Raw genomic sequence first — 20,560 nt, forward strand, 5'->3', positions numbered from 1 at the left:
TCATTTCCGAATGGGCTCACATCTGATGAGTATGGGCTTGGCACACTCAGAGTTCTGAGCTGGATATCATCATTTGTCTCTTTCTTGGCGATTCCCTTCTACTTTTGACTCTCTCTCTCTCTCTCTCTCTCTCTCTCTCTCTCTCTCTCTCTCTCTCTCAGGGTAACTCGAATTTTTTTTTTTTGGCTGGTGCAGCATAAGCCTCAGGCTTCCTTGCACCATATTGCTAATAATAATAATAATGTTGAACGGAGCAGTTCCTTCACTTGTTGACCAATGTGGAGAGGGGCACCATCTTGCGTGAACACTACAGTCTCCAAGCATTAGCATTAGTAGAGGCATTTGATGCAAGAAAGCAAGCTTATGCAGCATCAGCCAAAAAAAAAAAAAAACCCACTTCCACTTCACCCCTCTGTTCGTTCCAAATACCTGTCCAGCTGAGCCTTAAACTTATTTAGGCTATTAACCTCCACCACAAGGGATGGAAGTCTGTTCCACCAACCAACCACCCGCTGGCTAAAGGCAATTTCCTCACGTCTATCCTACATCTGTCTTTCCTCAATTTGAATTTATGCCCTCTCAGGTGATTTTTCTGAGCTAGAGGAAGAATCCCATCAGCATTGAGCATGCTTAAACCATTCAAGGCTTTATACACCTCTATCAGATCACCTCGCTGGTGCCTAGTCTCCAGACACTGTAATTTGCAAAACTTAAGCCTTTCTTCGTAAGAGCACCCCTTTGTTCCATTCACTAATCTTGTTGCCCTTCTCTGTACTCGTTCCAGCAGCTCTACATCCTTCTTGAAATGAGGCCTCCAGACCTGTATACAGTACTTTAGGTGTGGCCTGACCATTGCCTTATACAATGGAATAATCACCTCCTTATCCCTGCTGGAAAAATTCCTGTATATCATTGACAATACTCCATGAGCTACTCTTGCAGCCCATCTGCACTGCTCAGAGAACTTCATATCTGCCTGCACAACCACCCCCAAGTCCCTTTCATTCTCTACCACTGTCAGTGTAGTACCACAGAGTTGATACGTTGCTCTGGGGTTGCTGTTTCCCATGTGTAGTACTTTACATTTGTCAATGTTAAACTTCATTTGCCACCTCTCAGCCCATCTGCTCAACCTTTCCAGATCCTGTTGCAGCAGCATAGTGTCAGTAGTGTCCTTGACAACCCTGCCAACCTTTGTATCATCTGCAAACTTGGACATTAAGCTTGATATACCATCATCAATATCATTTATAAATACAGAAAACAATAATGGACCCAACACTGAGCCCTGAGGGACTCCATTAATAACATTAGTCCACGATGAGCAGTGTCCATTGATTACCACTCTCTGTCTTCTCCCCCTCAACCACCCCTTTATCCATAGCAGCAATTTGCCTCCAATGTCACACTGCTCCAATTTGTGTAGCAGTCTTCCATGTGCAACAGTATCAAAAGCCTTTCTAAGATCCAAGTATATAATATCAAAGTTATTCCCTGCATCCAGTTCTTTTGTGACTGTATCATAATATCCAATCAAGTTGGTCAGGCAAGACTTCCCCTTAACAAAACCATGCTGTGTCTGAGCTATAACTGAAGTCTTGTCTAAATGATCCTGCAGTGCTTCTTTAACCAGTGCCTCCATTAATTTTCCTGGAACAGAAGTTAAGCTCACAGGTCTATAATTACTTGTGTCAGCCTTTGATCCTCCTTTGTGAATTGGGGTCACATTTGCACATTTCCAGTCTATGGGTACCTTCCCTGAGTCCAAGGAAGCTCTCATAATTATGGCTAAGGGTTTGCTTACTTCCTTTGCTGCCTCCTTTAATATAACTGGATAGATCCCATCCACCCCGGGTGCCTTTCTTGTGTTTATCTTCAACAGTTTCTCCTCCACTTTACTCCCAGTTATTTCAAGATTCTGTAGCTTACTGCTAGAGTTGAATACACCTCTGGCATTCCCCTTGCTGAATAACTCCTCATGTGTGAATGTTGATGCAAAATATTCATTTAGTTTGTTAGCTACCTGAGCAGGATCATCAACAGTTGACCCATCAATATCAAGTGGACCAATCTGATTCATCCCCTTCCTTCTAGAGTTAACATAAGTAAAGAACTCTTTGCTGTTTTTCTTTGCATCCCTTGCCAAGGATTTCTCGTAATCTGCCTTTGCCTGCCTAACCTCCTTTGTAACTTGGTTGCATATCAACTTGTATCTATCATAGGCTTCTGTGTCATATGTTAATTTGTAAGTATCCCATGCATTTTTCTTCTCTGCCATATGCCTCATTAGTTCATCTGACATCCATTTTGGCCTAAACCTTGAACAATATTTCTTAGTTGGTATGTAAAGCCTAGTAGCTTCCAAGATAAGTTCTTTGAATGCTTCCCATTTTGAATTTGCTGTTGGTAACATCATCAGTTGGTCCCACTGTATAGAATTTAAATACTGTCTCAGTCCATCGTAGTCGCCTTTACGGAAGCAATAACCCTTCCCTTTACCCCTAATGGTTGTTACCTCTTTGAGTAAATCCCACTTCAGCACACTGTGATCACTGCCACCTAGTGGTTCGTTTATCTGCAGATTCTTAATGCATGAAGAATCACTGCTGATAATCAAATCAAGAGTATTACTCCCTCTAGTTGCCTCCCGAACATGCTGATGTAGAAAACAATCATCCAGTAAATCCACAAAAGCCCTGCTAGTGTGTGAGTAACCAGCCCCCAAATTCCAGTCAATATCTGGGAAATTAAAATCTCCCATTATAAGACTCTCTGATTTACTGGCCCACTCTATTTCCCTGTACAGTTCCTCATTATACTCATCAGAGTCATTAGGCCTATAGCACACTCCTACTCTCAATTTTGATCTCCCAATGCTTATGTCACACCAAACTGACTCAACACTGCACTGTCCGGCGATGTCGACTGGCTTCACTTCCTTGGTTTTTATGTGTTTCTTAACTAATAGCATAACCCCTCCCCCCTTCCTATCCTGTCTATCCTTTCTGTAGACGTTGTACTCCCCAAATTGCAGTTCTGCATCCCTTATATCTGTGTGACACCACGCCTCTGATATCCCAACAATATCTGCCTTTGATGTTTTGAGCAATACCTCAAATTCATCAAATTTATTTACTAAACTCCTAGCATTGGTGTACACGCAAGTATACCTGCACCTGTTTCTATTCTTAGCTACCCTAACACATCCCATGTGTTTACTTGTACCGCAATGGCTCCCAGCAGTCTCTGAAATTGCCATTTTGCAGAGCTGGAATAATGTGATCTCTTAGAAGAGTGTGGTACCGTGCACTAGTTATCATACGGTGGGGGGGCATGAGGTGGAGACTCTTCAAAGAAAAATGGTGCAATTACAAACTCTGCTGTGAATCCACACCATACTGTAATGTATAGACTTTGTAGTGGTCTTTCATGCACAGCAGATGGATGAGAATATTCAGCAGATTTGTGCATTTACAGCCCCATGAAGAGTGAAATGTGCCTCATCAGACCACAAGGTCATTCGAGCCCATGTATTGTCAAGTTCCATATGAGCCAGAAATCATAGAGCAAAGTCTATTCATTGTTGCTGATCACGAGACTTTCGTTCTTGCACTATGTGAATCTTGTACAGGAACCAGCATAAAATTATTCGAAGCACTTTACGTACAGTAGACGAAGGAAGGTTCAAGTCTCTTGGCACACCTCTGGCACTACTGACTGGTAGTGTTTCGCATTCTGACCATTGAACCACCACTTCATCCACTACCTCCGTTCCGATACATGGTCATACCCTGCCTGGAATCACACTTAACTCCCCAGTTGCTTCAAATTTTTTATTAGTTTTCAAAGCCCAACTGGCATCAAAGGTCCTTTACGCAAACCTTTTAAGTTTCCGATATTCACTTAGTGCTGCATTAACATTACTATTATTCTGGTTGAACAGTTTTACTTAAAAGAGCATCTTCCTTTTTTGTTAGAGCCATAATGGTTATTGACTGTGGTGTAGGCCTTTCTGCTTTTATCTAACAGGATATCATTTGCGTAAGCAGTGTGTCTTGAAGTAAATGACAACTTTTACACATGTGCAGCACCGTTTTCCCCTGGTGCACATGTTGTTTCCCTATTGGTGAAACATCTGGTGTTTCCCTATTCAGGAGACCCTAGTTGACACTAGGGTCTCCTGAATAGGGAAACGTATTTTATAACCACCTGGTGTGTATATACAGCGTGATTTACTATCAGTGCAACAAACTTTCAGGAGGTGTAGGGGGCACAAAGACGAATTGGAATCACATAGCATTGCAGGGTCCGAAATGCCTTCGTCATGTGGTAGAGGACGTTGAACGGGAGGTCGCGTGAACAGTGATCCTGCTGGAAGTCAGCATTTGCGAACCAGTTCCCGAGGCAGTAGGATGGACGAGTATTCAAACGTTGAACTGACCGACATGCACCTCGCGTACAGTCGCTGTGGACTGTAACGGGCTCTGCGCTTGTACCAGGAATGTTTCCCGCACAGGTGTGCTCCTCATCATACGATTTTCGCACTTGTGCACAGAAGGTTACGCGAGACTGGTTGTTTCACGAGAGGTACCATGAATCGAGAGTGAACGACGAGGGCCCAAGACAATGAGGAGAATGTCCTACATATTGCAGAAGGCAATCCGAGTAAGAGTACTCGAGCGATAGGCCAATGATTGGGTATTTCCCAATCCACTGTATGGAGGATACTGTCAACAAACCAAATGAGTTCATACCATCTGCAGTGCGTCCAATCATTGGAGCCTGCGGATTATCCACTCCAGAGGACTTTTGCTACTTGGTTTCCTCAACAGAAACGGTTCGCAAATGCTGCATTCCAGCGGGATCGCTGTTCACGCAACCTCCCGTTCAACGTCCTCTACCGCATGATGAAGGCATTTCGAACCCTGCAATGCTATGCGATTCCGATTCGTCTTTGTGCCCCCTACACCTCCTGCAAGTTTGTCGCACTGGTAGTGAATCACCCGGTGTGTGTATATATATATATTTTTTTTTTTTTTTTTAAGTGAATTTGGCTGTGGAAGATTAGATTATTTTGAATTTGTTGAACAATTTGGTGTTACCCAGTTAGATTAAAAAACAAAGATTTTGCATTAGCCAGTACTATGTACTTGAAAAGACCAAAAAAATAATAAGTAAATAAAATAATTAATTTACCTGCCTCAGTGTAACAGTATGCATTGATTTCATATAATTTAGAAGAAATATAATTTAGAAGAAAAGTCTAACTCTGTTCAGAAGCACTGGAATGTAGTTTTGGATCGTTCCAGATATCTTAAAAGTTGATGTTCATAAAAATATACGAATGACAAAGTGTTGGACAAAGGTTAATTACTGTACCAGCATGTTAGAGATGCTGCAATAGAAAGCATTCTTCATTTTATTATCAATAGTAATTCATCATGCATATTAAACACTTGCTTTAGTGTATTTCAATTTAATGGACTTCAGAAATAATGGTCAATGCCCTGAATCATGTTTTTCTTCCATATGAAATCTGTTAACATAATTGTTTGTCTAATAGTATTTACCATCAGTTAAAATATTTTTAGTTGAGCAGAATTCCAGGTGCCAAGATAGCAGAGTTTTCCACTGCTGCTATATAACATGGAACTCTATACAATTAGCAAGTGCAGTAAAATATAGTATTACAATTTAATTTTATTTATATATCATAGTACCTTTTTCATAGCACTCTTGCAGCTTCAATAATCATATGCATTTCTTTCAAGTTTAATGGACAGTCACATTTAGCAGAGAGGCCTTATCTCCATTTAGTCTGATAAAACAAGTTTTTATTGTGGTAAGAGTCTGAGTAAAGGAACTATCAGACACTGGTGATCATAGTGTAACCCTTTTTATAGGCATGACAGTGGGATTTGGAGGAATCTTGAAATGCTTCCAGTTTTATATTAAGTGTATTGAGGTAGTGTCAGTTTTATTTAACATTTAATTATCTTAATCATAGCACAGGATATGATAGTTTTATGTTTCATAATGTCTTTAAACATCATTATGACCCTTATACTCAGTGTGCAATGTATCTATAAAAATTATAATGCAGTACAATAATCTGATGAAACTATCAGATTAATATGGTTGAAATAGGATTAAATTGATACTGAAAAGAGTAAAAATAATTTCAGAGCATGCCAGAATCACACTCTACTGCATTGTGTACTAAGTGATTGTAGCATTTAATTGTAGTGACTTGTCCTGAATTTATTTGTAAAATGGTGTCATTTAATAACCTTGTTTGTTAATTGAGAATTTTTGTTTCAGTTATTGTTTATGAAACATGGATATAACATAAAAGAAAAAGAACTGCATTTATATATTGTTTGGGATCAATAGGATATTACCAAGAAATGCAATGAATTTAAGAGCTTAAATAGATTGTTCAAATAAAACGAAGAAGGTGGATCCTTTTCATGGAGAAGGAAAGGTGAATGTGGCACATTTTTCATAGGCTCGTTGAAGCCAGTCAAAAAGCAATATGGCCAATTAAAAAAGAGCTGTTAACTACAAGAAAAACCACCTACCTGTGCCAAGAGATATAAGGACTAGACTTGAGAACAAGTGGAAAGAGGTTCTGTTTAGCAATGAAAGTCACTTCTTAGTATTAGTATTAGTAGTGGCATATGATGCAAAAAAGACAACTTACACAGCATCAGCCAGAAAAAAAAAACATACTTTCCCATTTCACCTATCACAACTTCCACAACAACAGATGGAAGTTTGTTCCAGCAATCAACCACTCACTGGCTAAAGGTAAATTTCTGTATCTCTATTCTGCAACTGTCTTTCCTCAATTAGCATTAGCATTAGTAGAGGCATTTGATGCAAGAAAGCAAGCTTATGCAGCATCAGCCAAAAAAAAAAAAAAAAACCCACTTCCACTTCACCCCTCTGTTCGTTCAAAATACCTGTCCAGCTGAGCCTTAAACTTATTTAGGTTATCAACTTCCACGACAAGGGATGGAAGTCTGTTCCACCAACCAACCACCCGCTGGCTAAAGGCAAATTTCCGCACATCTATCCTACATCTGTCTTTCCTCAATTTGAATTTATGCCCTCTCAGGTGATTATTCTGAGCTAGAGGAAGAATCCCATCAGCATTGAGCATGCTCAAACCATTCAAGGCTTTATACACCTCTATCAGATCACCTCGCTGGTGCCTAGTCTCCAGACACTGTAATTTGCAAAACTTAAGCCTTTCTTCGTAAGAGCACCCCTTTGTTCCATTCACTAATCTTGTTGCCCTTCTCTGTACTCGTTCCAGCAGCTCTACATCCTTCTTGAAATGAGGCCTCCAGACCTGTATACAGTACTCTAGGTGTGGCCTGACCATTGTCTTATACAAGGGAATAATCACCTCCTTATCCCTGCTGGAAAAATTCCTGTATATCATTGACAATACTCCATGAGCTGCCGACCGGGCTAGCCGAGTGGGTAAAGTACCTGCCCGGCAACCCAAAGGTCGCGGGTTCGATTCCCGCCTCGGGCTTGGATCAAAGTACTGCAAAAACCTTGGGAGGTGCAATATGGCCACAGAAGCCGATGCGCCAACAACTATCAAAAAAAAAAAAAAAACTCCATGAGCTACTCTTGCAGCCCGTCTGCAGTGCTCAGAGAACTTCATATCTGCCTGCACAACCACCCCCAAGTCCCTTTCATTCTCTACCACTGTCAGTGTAGTACCACAGAGTTGATACGTTGCTCTGGGGTTGCTGTTTCCCATGTGTAGTACTTAACATTTGTCAATGTTAAACTTCATTTGCCACCTCTCAGCCCATCTGCTCAACCTTTCCAGATCCTGTTGCAGCAGCATAGTGTCAGTAGTGTCCTTGACAACTCTGCCAAATTTATGACCCCTGAAGTGTGTAATTTGAGCACAAAGAAGAATCCTATCAGCATTGAGCTTGCTCAAACCATTCAAAGTTTTATACGCCTCAATCAGATCACTTCACAGGTGTCTAGTCTCCGGATGCTGCAATTTGCAGAACTTAAGCTTTTCTTAGTAAGAGCACCCCTTTGTTCCCCCTCACCAATCTCGTTGTCCTTCTCTGTACTCATTCTAGAAGCTCTAATCCTTCCTAAAATTAAGCCTCCCAGACCTGTATGCAGTACTCAAGGTGTGGCCTGACCACTGTCTTGTACAAAAGGATAATCATCTCCTTAGCCCTGCTAGCAAAGTTCCTGTATATTATTGACAAGACTCCGTTAGCTGCTCTGGCAGCTTGTCTGCATTGCTCTGAAACCTTCATATCTGATAGCACATTTACTCCCCCCCCCCACACACATCTTTTCATTCTCCACTCTTTCTCCTTGTAGTACCACAGTGTTAGTACATCACTCTGGGGGGATACAAGGACTAATAGATGAACAGTAGCCACTGGCAGAGGTGAAAGTGATTCTTGCACTGCTTCTATTGGAATGAGCAGCAGCCTGGAAAACAAGATGCAGGATATTTCAGAGACTGCTGGGAGTCATTGCAGTACAAGAAAACACATGGGTTGTGTTAGGATAGCTAAGAATAGGAACAGGTGCATGTATACTTGCGTGTACACCAATGCTAGGAGTTTGGTAAATAAATTTGATGAATTTGAGGTATTGCTCAAAGGCAGATATTGTTGGGATATCAGAGACTGGTGTCAAACAGAGATAAGGAATGCAGAACTGAACTGGAATTTGTCCTGTCTATCCTTTCTGTACAATGTGTACAGAAAGGATAGACAGGGCAGGATAGGAAGGGAGGAGGGGTTATGCTATTAGTTAAGAAACACACAAAATCCAAGGAAGTGAAGCCAGTCGACATCACTGGACAGTGCAGTTTCGAGTCAGTTTGGTGTGACATAAGCATTGGGAGATCAAAATTGAGAATAGGAGTGTGCTATAGGCCTAATGACTCTGATGAGTATAATAAGAAACTGTACAGGGAAATAGTGGGCCAGTAAATCTGAGAGTCTTATAATGGGGGATTTTAATTTCCCAGATATTGACCGGAATTTGTGGGTTGGTCACTCATACACTAGCAAGGCTTTTGTGGATTTATTGGATGATTGTTTTCTACATCAGCATGTTCAGAGGCAACTAGAGGGAGTAATACTCTTGGTCTGATTATCAGTAGTGATTCTTCATGCATTAAGAATCTGCAGATAAAGGAACCACTAGGTGGCCATGATCACAGTATGCTGAAGTGGGATTTACTCAGAGGTAATTACCATCAGGGGTAAAGGGAAGGATTTTGCTTTCGTAAAGGCGACTACGATGGTCTGAGACGGTATTTAAATTCTATACAGTGAGACCAACTGATGATGTTAGCAACAGCAAATTAAAAATGGGTAGCATTCAAAGAACTTATCTTGGAAGCTACTAGGCTTTACATACCAACTAAGAAATATTGTTCAAGATTTAGGTCTAAATGGATGTCAGACAAACTAATGAAGACATATGGCAGAGAATAAAAATGCATGGGATACATATAAATTAATGGGTGACATGGAAGCCCATGATGGATATAAGCTGGTCTATAACCAAGTCACAAAGGAGATTAGGCAGGCAAAGGAAGATTGAGAAATCCTTGGCAAAGGACAAAGAAAAGCAGAAAAGAGTTCTTTTCCCATGTAAACTCTAGAAGGAAAGGGATGTATTTATATTTATAAATTATATCTGTATTTATAAATGTCCACTGGATATTGATGGTTCAACAGTTGAGGATCCTGCTCAGGTGGCTAACAAACTAAATAAGTATTTTGCATCTACGTCTACACATGAGGAGTTATTCAGGAAGGGGAATGCCAGAGGTGAAGTAAACTCTGGCAGTGAGCTAGATGATTTTGTAATAACTGAGAGGATAGTGGAGGAGAAATTGTTGAGGATAAACATAAAAAAGTCACCCGGGGTGGATGGGATCTTTCCAGTTATATTAAAGGAGGCAGCAAAGGAAGTAAGCAAACCCTTTGCCATAATTATGAGAGCTTCTTTGGACTCAGGGAGGTATCCATAGACTGGAGATATGCAAATGTGACCCCAATTCACAAAGGAGGATCAAAGGCTGACACAAGTAATTATAGACCTGTGAGTTTAACTTCTGTTCCAGGAAAATTAATGGAGGCACTGGTTAAAGAAGCACTGCAGGATCATCTTGACAAGACTTCAGTTATAGCTCAGACACAACATGGTTTTGTTAAGGGAAAGTCTTGCCTGACCAATTTGATTGGATACTATGATGCAGTCACAAAAGAACTGAATGCAGGGAATAACTTTGATATTATATATTTGGATCTTAGAAAGGCTTTTGATACTGTTGCACATGGAAGACTGCTGCACAAATTGGTGTAGTGTGGCATTGGAGGCAAATTGCTGCTAATTGAAGTGCATGGACTTTGATATGCATGGATAAAGATATCAGTATTTACAATAAAAAAAAAGCAGTGAATCAGCATTGTCTATGTATATTTAAATCAGTAAAGCATTCAGAGGGAACAAATGTGTCAGGGGCACTTATTCCAGGGCAAGGTAAAATGAATAGTGAAAAATACAGTGATAATTTATAAAGGAAAATGCTTCCTGAGATGAAAAAATCTCAGCCAAGATGGCACAAGTATGCTTTAGGGTGATCTTACACCATGCTATACTACCAATTTAGTAAATAATTTAGTTCATGGAAGAAAACAATATTGTGTATTCTACTTGACCTGAGAACCCTCCTGATATAAACCAAATCAAATATTTGTGATCAGTATTTGAGATGAGGCTGTGAAAAATGGACTGTATGGCTAAAGAGAAGATGATTTTTTTTTTTTTATGTTATTAAAACACTTTTGACGATGAATGCATTAAATGATAGTATTATGAAAAAGAAAAGCAACAACTTGTATTAATAAAATTTTCTCAAATATTACATTGACAATTTGTGCAATCTGTAGATGTTGGAAAATGAGAAAATATATTAGGCATTCAATTGAAATCTTTCAAAATTAATGGAATAGTATGCTAACATACGGCCACTTTTGCTTATACATTAATACAGCCAAATTTATTTTTAAAATAACAAATTTTTTTACAAAATAACTATTTTGTTAATAGTTTTTCTTATCACATTTTTATTGATGTTTTTGTTGCAAAATATGATTTGTGCATTCACCACATTCACTTATTTTATATACTGACAAAATGTTTTCCCCTAAATATGGGTTAAAATCAATATGTCCTGAATGGATTCTCAAGCTTGCATATTATTTAGATTTAAGACAGGAAATGAAGGTATCTGTACTGATTTGAAACAGTCCAGTTTTTAAACCTAATTTTATTTAAGTAACTTTTGGTCCTCACATTCATTGAGCTCTGCCTTTCATTATAATAAGTGAATTGGAATTTAGAATAAGTTAATGTAGTATCTTGGTGCAATTGATTTATGGCTATGGGTATAAACCTTTTTTCCAGAATTTTTCTTTAATTTACATAAATAGTCTGAAATATGTATTTTTTTAACTAAGTTAATTGGAGTTATTTGAATTGTGTTTGCTTAACTGTGACACGTATTTTATAAATTTGCAGCTGGACCACCTCCCATACCTGCTCGAGAGGCTCCTCCAACACCTAATAGTTCAAGACATTCGGCTCCACCACCACCGCTTCCTCCTGCTCGTAATGCACCTCTCCCACCTCCTCCACCTCCATCAGTCCCTCCAAATATGCCTCGTACACCTCCTGTACCAAGTCATTCACCAATTAAAATGGTAACAATTCCACCACCTCCACCCAGTCGAGCTCCTCCTAAAGTTCCTATTATAACAAAGCAGCCACCTCCACCTATTATGCCAACACCACCTGTTGCACCTCCCCCACCTCCACCCCCACCACCACTTCCTCCTCCTGCACCTGTTTCACATTCATTGATTGGTCCATCCATAATAGCTCCACCTCAACCAGTATCAAGCAGCATAGCTCCCCCTCCCCCACCACCTCCTCCTCCGCCAGCCTTCCATCCTGTAGGAAGCATGCGTGAAAGTGGAATTAGCGACTCCAGTACTCCTAAAGTAGCATCTGATTCAAGGTCTGCTCTCCTTGACCAAATACGAAAAGGAACTACTTTACATGTAAGTAGACGTTTATTTCTTCAGTATTTTATCAGACAGAAGTATTTAAAATTTTTAATGAATTTTGAAATTTATTGTCAAACAACTTTTATTTCTTCCTTCTTGTACTGCTATTTTCTTCTTTCTTGCAATGTCTTTAGTCAAAATAGTTCTAACAACATGTAAAGGGATTCAGCAGCATGAATGAGAGAATGTAGACTCCTGCTGAGACTATCTTGTGTAGCAGTCATCTGTATTCTTTGGTTGGTGCTGTCAGAATTCCTATTACATTAGTTTTGATGCAAGTTGTGCATTACTTTAGTTCTTTCCACATTTTATCACAGATGTGAGGTCATTGAACTGTTTTCTGCATTTCAGTATAAGTTAATTAATCAAAAATTGATCTTGAATATCCAAACTAACTTAACTCATGCCCAATGAATGTTGTACATTGTTCCTTGCTAAATAAATTGTACTTGTAATAATGTCTTGTTGTCCCTAATTTATAGTTATCTTATCGGTAAGTCTGAAGGAATAGGCATGATTAGTGCAAGTTGTACATATTTGAAGGCTTTTCTGACATTCATCTGATCATTGGTCAGATTCTTGTACTGTGTAATATCAGTTCAGTAGAGGCTTTGAGTTCAGTAGAGTATGGATTGAATAATCAAATTGATCAGCAAACACGCACATATCTTAATCAATATTAAGGTACATGCATGACTTAGGTTTCACCTGATTTGATCATAGCTGTCTAGCACATTGAGAATGCATCAGATGGAAAAGTCCTGAAATTCATTTGCACCTCCTAGAGTATTATCATACAGTTGGATGTTCCAGTCCAGGTTTTGTGTGATTGGCCTTTCACAAGAATCTTTCATATATCTGTCACTGTAAACATCAAAAGCATTGCTGCTAATGGATAATCCTCCACGTTATGTCTTCTGCTAATAGTTGCTTTACTACTAGGCCCTCATGTAACCTTATATTTCTAACTGGAATTCCCTTCAGGGATGAAATCATGAAACTTCACATAACCAGTTCCCTGATTCATTACAGATGACACCTGCCTGGACTATGTCTGATTTCTTAAAGCTTATTGAAAATGTTTTATGGGCTCAACATTCTCATATGTAGTTCATGCACTCGGTATCCACCATTATACACTAGTTAGTTCATATGTGTTTTGATTATCATTTTGCACTTAGAGAACATCATTGAACATTCACTATCATTAAAACAAAGATTTTTACCTATGGAGAAAATAATAAAAAAAACTGTACAGGGAAATAGAGTGAGTCAGTAAATCAGAGTCTTATAATGGGGTATTTTAATTTCCCGGATATTGACTGGAATTTGTGGGTTGGTCACTCGCACACTAGCAAGGCTTTTATGGATCTTCATCAGCATGTTCGTGAGGCAACTAGAGGGAGTTGATCTGATTATCAGTACTGATTCTTCATGCATTAAGAATCTGCAGATAAAGGAACCACTAGGTGGCGGTGATCACAGTGTGCTGAAGCGGGATTTACTCAAAGAGGTAACTACCATCAGGGGTAAAGAGAATGGTTTTTGCTTTCGTAAAGGTGACTACGGAGGTAGTAGTAGTAGTGGCATGTGATGCAAGAAAGCAAGTGTATGAGCTTATGCAGCATCAGCCAAAAAAAAAAAAAAAATCACACCATTCCCTCCAAATGCCTGTCCAGTTCCTCCTTAAATTTATTCAACCTATCAACTTCCACAACGACAGATGGAAGTTTGTTCCAGCAATTAACCACCCGCTGGCTAAAGGCAAATTTCCGCACATCTATTCTACATCTGTCCTTTCTTAATTTGAATTTATGTCCCCTTAGGTTCGTAATCTGAACAAGTGGAAGAATCCCATCAGAATTCAGCGTGCTGAACCCATTCAAGGCCTTATACACCTCAATCAGATCACCGCGCAGGTGCCTAGTCTCCAGCCACTGCAATTTGCAGAACTTAAGCCTCAGAACTAAGAACTTAGGTCTGAGACAGTATTTAAATTCTATATGGTGGGACCAACTGATGATGTTATCAACAGCAAATTCAAAATGGGAAGCATTCAAAGAATTAATCTTGGAAGCTACTAGGCTTTTCATACCAACTAAAAAATATTGCTCAATATTTAGACCTAAACGGATGTCAGATGAACTAATTAGACATGTGACAGAGAAGAAAAATGCATGGGATGCATATAAATTAACAGGTGACACAGAAGCCTATGGTAGATATAAACTATTCTGTAATCATGTCACAAAGGAGGTTAGGCAAGTGAAGGTAGATTACAAGAAATCTTGGGCAAAGGATGCAAAAAAAAACAGCAAAGACTTCTTTACTTATGTAAACTTTAGAAGGAGGGGGAATGAATCAGATTGGTCCACTTGATATCGATAGTTCAACTGTTGATGATCCTGCTCAGATCGCTAACAAACTAAATGAATATTTTGCATCGACATTCACACATGAGGAGTTATTCAAGGAGGGGAATGCCAGAGGTGAATTAAACTCTGGCAGTGAGCTAGATGATTTTGTAATAACTGAGAGGAAAGGGGAGGAGAAATTGTTGAAGATAAACATAAAAAAGGCACCGAGGGTGGATGGGATCTATCCAGTTATGTTAAAGGAGGCAGCAAATCCTTAGCCATAATTATGAGAGCCTCCTTGGACTCAGGGGAGGTACCTATGGACTTGAGATGTGCAAATGTGACCCCAATTCACAAAGGAGGATCAAAGGGCTACACAAGTAATTATAAACCTGTTAATTTAACTTCTGTTCCAGGGAAATTTATGGAGGCACCATTTAAAGAAGCACTGCAGGATCATCTAGAGAAGACTTCAGTTATAGCTCAGACACAGCATGGGTTTGTTCAGGGAAAGTTGTTGTTGTTGTTTGGTTTTTAGGAGCATTAGCAACTAAGGCCATATTGCTCCGGGGATATGTGGTGGTCATTCCCTGACCTTCCGCATCCTCCATATTTGGTGGTGACGGGCTCGAACCCCGTTCTAATCAAGAAGTGTGTGCTGCGGAATGCTGCTCCTGCCCACCTGGCTATGGAGGCACCGGGAAGTCTTGTCTGACCAATTTGATTGGATACTATAATGTGGTCACAAAGGAACTGGATGCAGGGAATATGATAACTTTGATATCATATATTTGGATCTTAGAAAGGCTTTTGATACTGTTGCACATGGAAGACTGCTGCACAAATTGGAACAGTGTGGCATTGGAGGCAAATTGCTGCTATGAATGAAGGGATGGTTGAGTGGGAGAACATAGTGGTAATCAATGGACACTGTGCTTCGTGGACTAAAGGAGTACTTCCCCTGAGTCCAAGGAAGCTCTCATAGTTATGGCTAAGGGTTTGCTTACTTCCTTTGCTGCTCCTTTTAATATAACTGGATAGATCCCATCCACCCCAGGTGCCTTTCTTGTATTTATCTTCAAAAATTTCTCCTCCACTTTACTCTCAGTTATTACAAGATTCTCTAGCTTACTGCCAGAGTTGAATAAACCTCTGGCAATAAGCTAGAGAATCTATGGGTACTTCCCCTGAGTCCAAGGACTCATATCAAAGTTATTCCCTGCATCCAGTTCTTTTGTGACTGCATCATAGTATCCAATCAAATTGGTCAGGCAAGACTTTCCCTTAACAAAACCATGTTGTGTCTGAGCTATAACTGAAGTCTTGTCAAGATGATCCTGCAGTGCTTCTTTAACTAGTGCCTCCATTAATTTTCCTGTTGTTTTCTGTATTTATAAATACAGAAAACACAATGACTCAACACTGAACCCTGAGGGACTCCACTAATAACATTTAGTCCACGATGAGCAGTGTCCATTGATTACCACTCTGTCTTCACCCCCTCAGCCATCCCTTTATCCATAGCATCAATTTGCTTCCAATGCCACACTTCTCCAATTTGTGCAGCAGTCTTCCATGTGCAACAGTATCAAAAGCCTTTCTAAGATCCAAATATATGATATCAAAGTTATTCCCTGCATCCAGTTCCTTTGTGACCACATCATAGTATCCAATCAAATTGGTCAGGCAAGACTTTCCCTTAACAAAACCATGCTGTGTCTGAGCTATAACTGAAGTCTTATTTAGATGATCCTGCAGTGCTTCTTTACCAGTGTCTCCATTAATTTTCCTGGAACAGAAGTTAAGCTCACAGGTCTATAATTTCTTGTGTCACCTTTGATCCTCCTTTGTGAATTGGAGTCACAATTTGCACATTTCCAGTCTATGGGTACCTCCCCTGAGTCCAAGGAAGCTCTCCTAATTATGGCTAAGGGTTTGCTTACTTCCTTTGCTGCCTCCTTTAATATAACTGGATAGATCCTATCCACCCCGGGTGCCTTTTTTTTTTTATCCTCAACAATTTCACCTCCACTTTCCTCTCAGTTATTACAAAATAACCTGCTCACTGCCAGGGTTTACTTCACCTCTGGCATTCCCTTTCCTGAATAACTCCTCATGCTTGAATGTAGATTCAAAATACTCATTTAGTTTGTTAGCCACCTGAGCAGGATCATCAACAGTTGAACAATCAATATCCAGTAGACCAATCTGATTCATCCCTTTCCTTCTAGAGTTTACATAGAGTTAGGAACTCTTTTTCTGTTTTTCTTTGCATTCTTTGCCAAGGATTTCTCATAATCTGCCTTTGCCTGCCTAATCTTTGTGACTTTGTTACAGACCAGCTTATATCTATCATAGGCTTCCATGTCACCCATTAATTTATATTTTTCATATGCATTTTTATTCTCTGCCATATGTCTCATTAGTTCATCTGACATCTATGTAGGCCTGAACTTTGAACAATATTTCTTAGTTGGTATGTAAAGCCTAGTAGCTTCCCATTTTGAATTTGCTGTTGTTAACATCATCAGTTGGTCCCACTGTATAGAATTTAAATACTGCCTCAGACCATCGTAGTCGCCTTTACGAAAGCAAAAACCCTTCCCTTTACCCCTGATGGTAGTTACCTCTTTGAGTAAATCCCACTTCAGCACACTATGATCACTGCCACCTAGTGTTTAACTGCAGATTCTTAATGCATGAAGAATCACTACTAATAATCAGATCAAGAGTATTACTCCCTCTAGTTGCCTCCCGAACATGCTGATGTAGAAAATTTGATGAATTTGAGGTATTGCTCAAAACATCAAAGGCAGATATTGTGGGGATTTCAGAGACGTGGTGTCACACAGATATAAGGAATGCAGAACTGCAATTTGGGGAGTACAATGTCTACAGAAAGGATAGACAGGATAGGAAGGGAGGAGGGGTTATGCTATTAGTTAAGAAATACATAAAATCCAAGTGAAGCAAAGCCAGTCGACATTGCTGGACGGTGCAGTGTCGAGTCAGTTTGGTGTGACATAAGCATTGGGAGATCAAAATTGAGAGTAGGAGTGTGCTATAGGCCTAATGACTCTAATGAGTATAATAAGAAACTGTACAGGGAAATAGAGTGGGCCAGTAAATCAGAGAGTCTTATAATGGGGGATTTTAATTTCCCAGATATTGACTGGAATTTGGGGGCTGGTCACTCACACACTACAAGGCTTTTGTGGATTTATTGGATGATTGTTTTCTACATCAGCATGTTCGGGAGGCAACTAGAGGGAGTAATACTCTTGATTTGATTATCAGTAGTGATTCTTCATGCATTAAGAACCTGCAGGTTAATGAACCACTAGGTGGCAGTGATCACAGTGTGCTGAAGTGGGATTTACTCAAAGAGGTAACTACCATTAGGGGTAAAGGGAAGGGTTATTGCTTTCGTAAAGGCGACTACGATGGACTGAGACAGTATTTAAATTCTATACAGTGGGACCAACTGATGATGTTACCAACAGCAAATTCAAAATGGGAAGCATTCAAAGAACTTATCTTGGAAGCTACTAGGCTTTACATACCAACTAAGAAATATTGTTCAGGGTTTAGGCCTAAGTGGATGTCAGATGAACTAATGAGACATGAATGGGATACATACAAATGGGATACATATGGGAATGGGATACATACAAATTAACACGTGACACAGAAGCCTTTGATAGATACAAGTTGATCTGTAACCAAGTTACAAAGGAGGTTAGGCAGGCGAAGGCAGATTACGAGAAATCTTTGGCAAGGGATGCAAAGAAAAACAGCAAAGAGTTCTTTACTTATGTAAACTCTAGAAGGAAGGGGATGAATCAGATTGGTCCACTTGATATCGATGGGTCAACTGTTGATGATCCTGCTCAGGTAGTTAACAAACTGAATGAATATTTTGCATCGACATTTACACATGAGGAGTTATTCAGCGAGGGGAATTCCAGAAGTGTATTCAACTCTGGCAGTAAGCTAGAGAATCTTGTAATAACTGAGAGTAAAGTGGAGGAGAAACTGTTGAAGATAAACACAAGAAAGGCACCTGGGGTGGATAGGATCTATCCAGTTATATTAAAGGAGGCAGCAAAGGAAGTAAGCAAACCCTTAGCCATAATTATGAGAGCTTCCTTGGACTCAGGGGAAGTACCTATGGACTGGAGATGTGCAAATGTGACCCCAATTCACAAAGGAGGATCAAAGGGCGACACAAATAATTATAGACCTGTTAGTTTAACTTCTGTTCCAGGAAAATTAATGGAGGCACTTGTTAAAGAAGCACTGCAGGATCATCTAGACAAGACTTCCGTTATAGCTCAGACACAGCATGGTTTTGTTAAGGGGAAGTCTTGCCTGACCAATTTGATTGGATACTATGATGCAGTCACAAAAGAACTGGATGCAGGGAATAACTTTGATATTATATACTTGGACACTGCTCATCGTGGACTAATGTTATTAGTGGAGTCCCTCAGGGTTCAGTATTGGGTCCATTATTGTTTTCTGTATTTATAAATGATATTGATGATCGTATATCAAGCTTAATGTCCAAGTTTGCAGACGATACGAAGGTTGGCAGGGTTGTCAAGGACACTACTGACACTATGCTACTGCAACAAGATCTGGAAACGTTGAGCAGATGGGCTGAGAGGTGGCAAATGAAGTTTAACATTGACAAATGTAAAGTACTACATATGGAAAACAGCAATGCCAGAGCAACGTATCAACTCTGTTGTACTACACTGACAGTGGTAGAGAATGAAAGGGACTTGGGGGTGGTTGTGCAGGCAGATATGAAGTTCTCTGAGCAGTGCAGACGGGCTGCAAGAGTAGCTCATGGAGTATTGTCAATGATATACAGGAATTTTTCCAGCAGGGATAAGGAGGTGATTATTCCATTGTATAAGGTGATGGTCAGGCCACACCTAGAGTACTGTATACAGGTCTGGAAGCCTCATTTCAAGAAGGATGTAGAGATGCTGGAATGAGTACAGAGAAGGACAACAAGATTAGTGAATGGAACAAAGGGGTGCTCTTACGAAGAAAGGCTTAAGTTTTGCTAATTACAGTGTCTGGGGACTAGGCACCAGCGAGGTGATCTGAGAGAGATGTATAAAGCCTTGAATGGTTTGAGCATGCTCAATGCTGATGGGATTCTTCCTCTTGCTCAGAATAATCACCTGAGAGGGCGTAAATTCAAATTGAGAAAAGACAGATGTAGGATAGACATGAGGAAATTTGCCTTTAGCCAGCGGGTGGTTGGTTGGTGGAATAGACTTTCATCCCTTGTCGTGGAAGTTGATAGCCTAAATAAGTTTAAGGCTCAGCTGGACAGGTATTTCGAACGAACAGAGGGGTGAAATCGGAACTTTTTTTTTTTTTTTTTGACTGATGTTGCATAAGCTTGCTTTCTTGCATCGTGTGCCGCTGCTAATGCTAAGATTATGAGATCTGGACAAGGGTATACAGAAGATTGGTGATTGTTGATCTTCTATAGAGTGCAGGTAAGGAGAGCTTTGGTTGAAATAGTGATTAATCAGTGTTATGTGAATTGCTTTTTGAATACTTTTAAGAAGAGAGCATCCTTTTGAAATGGGCTGAAGAGTTTGAATTCTGATGATGTAGTAAACAGATCTTAATAACCAGACAAGAATTTATTACAAAAACGAAGCATGATCAAAAAGTAATGGAACTGAACATCATCTGGAAAATGATGAAGCTTACAGCTATTTTGATGGCTCTTTCAGAGTTGTTCCCTTGATACCATATGCATCAATTCAAACACTAAATCCAGTGGGTTTAGTAGATGAGAAACTACAGTGATGGAGTGTTTCACAATAAATTCTTGATAATGCATCCTGCACTCATGGCAATTTCGATTCAAGATGCAAGTGCAATGCCCACTTTTCCAACCATTTTCTCTGAACAGCATCATTCAATCATTGTAGAACTGGAAAAGTATTCTTGGGTCACTGTTTGACCATTCAGAACAGATTCATAAATAACAATGCACAGAGTCAAAAAAAAATATGCTGA

At 39.8% G+C, this 20,560-nt stretch overlaps 1 protein-coding gene across 1 annotated transcript in view; it reads left to right on the top strand.

Moving 5' to 3' along the window:
• LOC150090058 (uncharacterized) overlaps positions 1–20,560 on the top strand; it is a 114,012-nt gene that overhangs the window by 62,444 nt on the left and 31,008 nt on the right. Inside the window, exon 9 of the mRNA XM_090389732.1 lies at positions 11,602–12,143. Coding sequence (XP_090245858.1) covers positions 11,602–12,143 — 542 coding nt within the window. The remainder of the gene's footprint in view (positions 1–11,601; positions 12,144–20,560) is intronic.

The sequence above is a fragment of the Mastigoproctus giganteus genome, chromosome 2 (assembly GCF_048544385.1).
Source record: "Mastigoproctus giganteus isolate SK-2022 chromosome 2, ASM4854438v1, whole genome shotgun sequence".
NCBI classification, from domain to species: Eukaryota; Metazoa; Arthropoda; class Arachnida; order Uropygi; family Thelyphonidae; genus Mastigoproctus; species Mastigoproctus giganteus.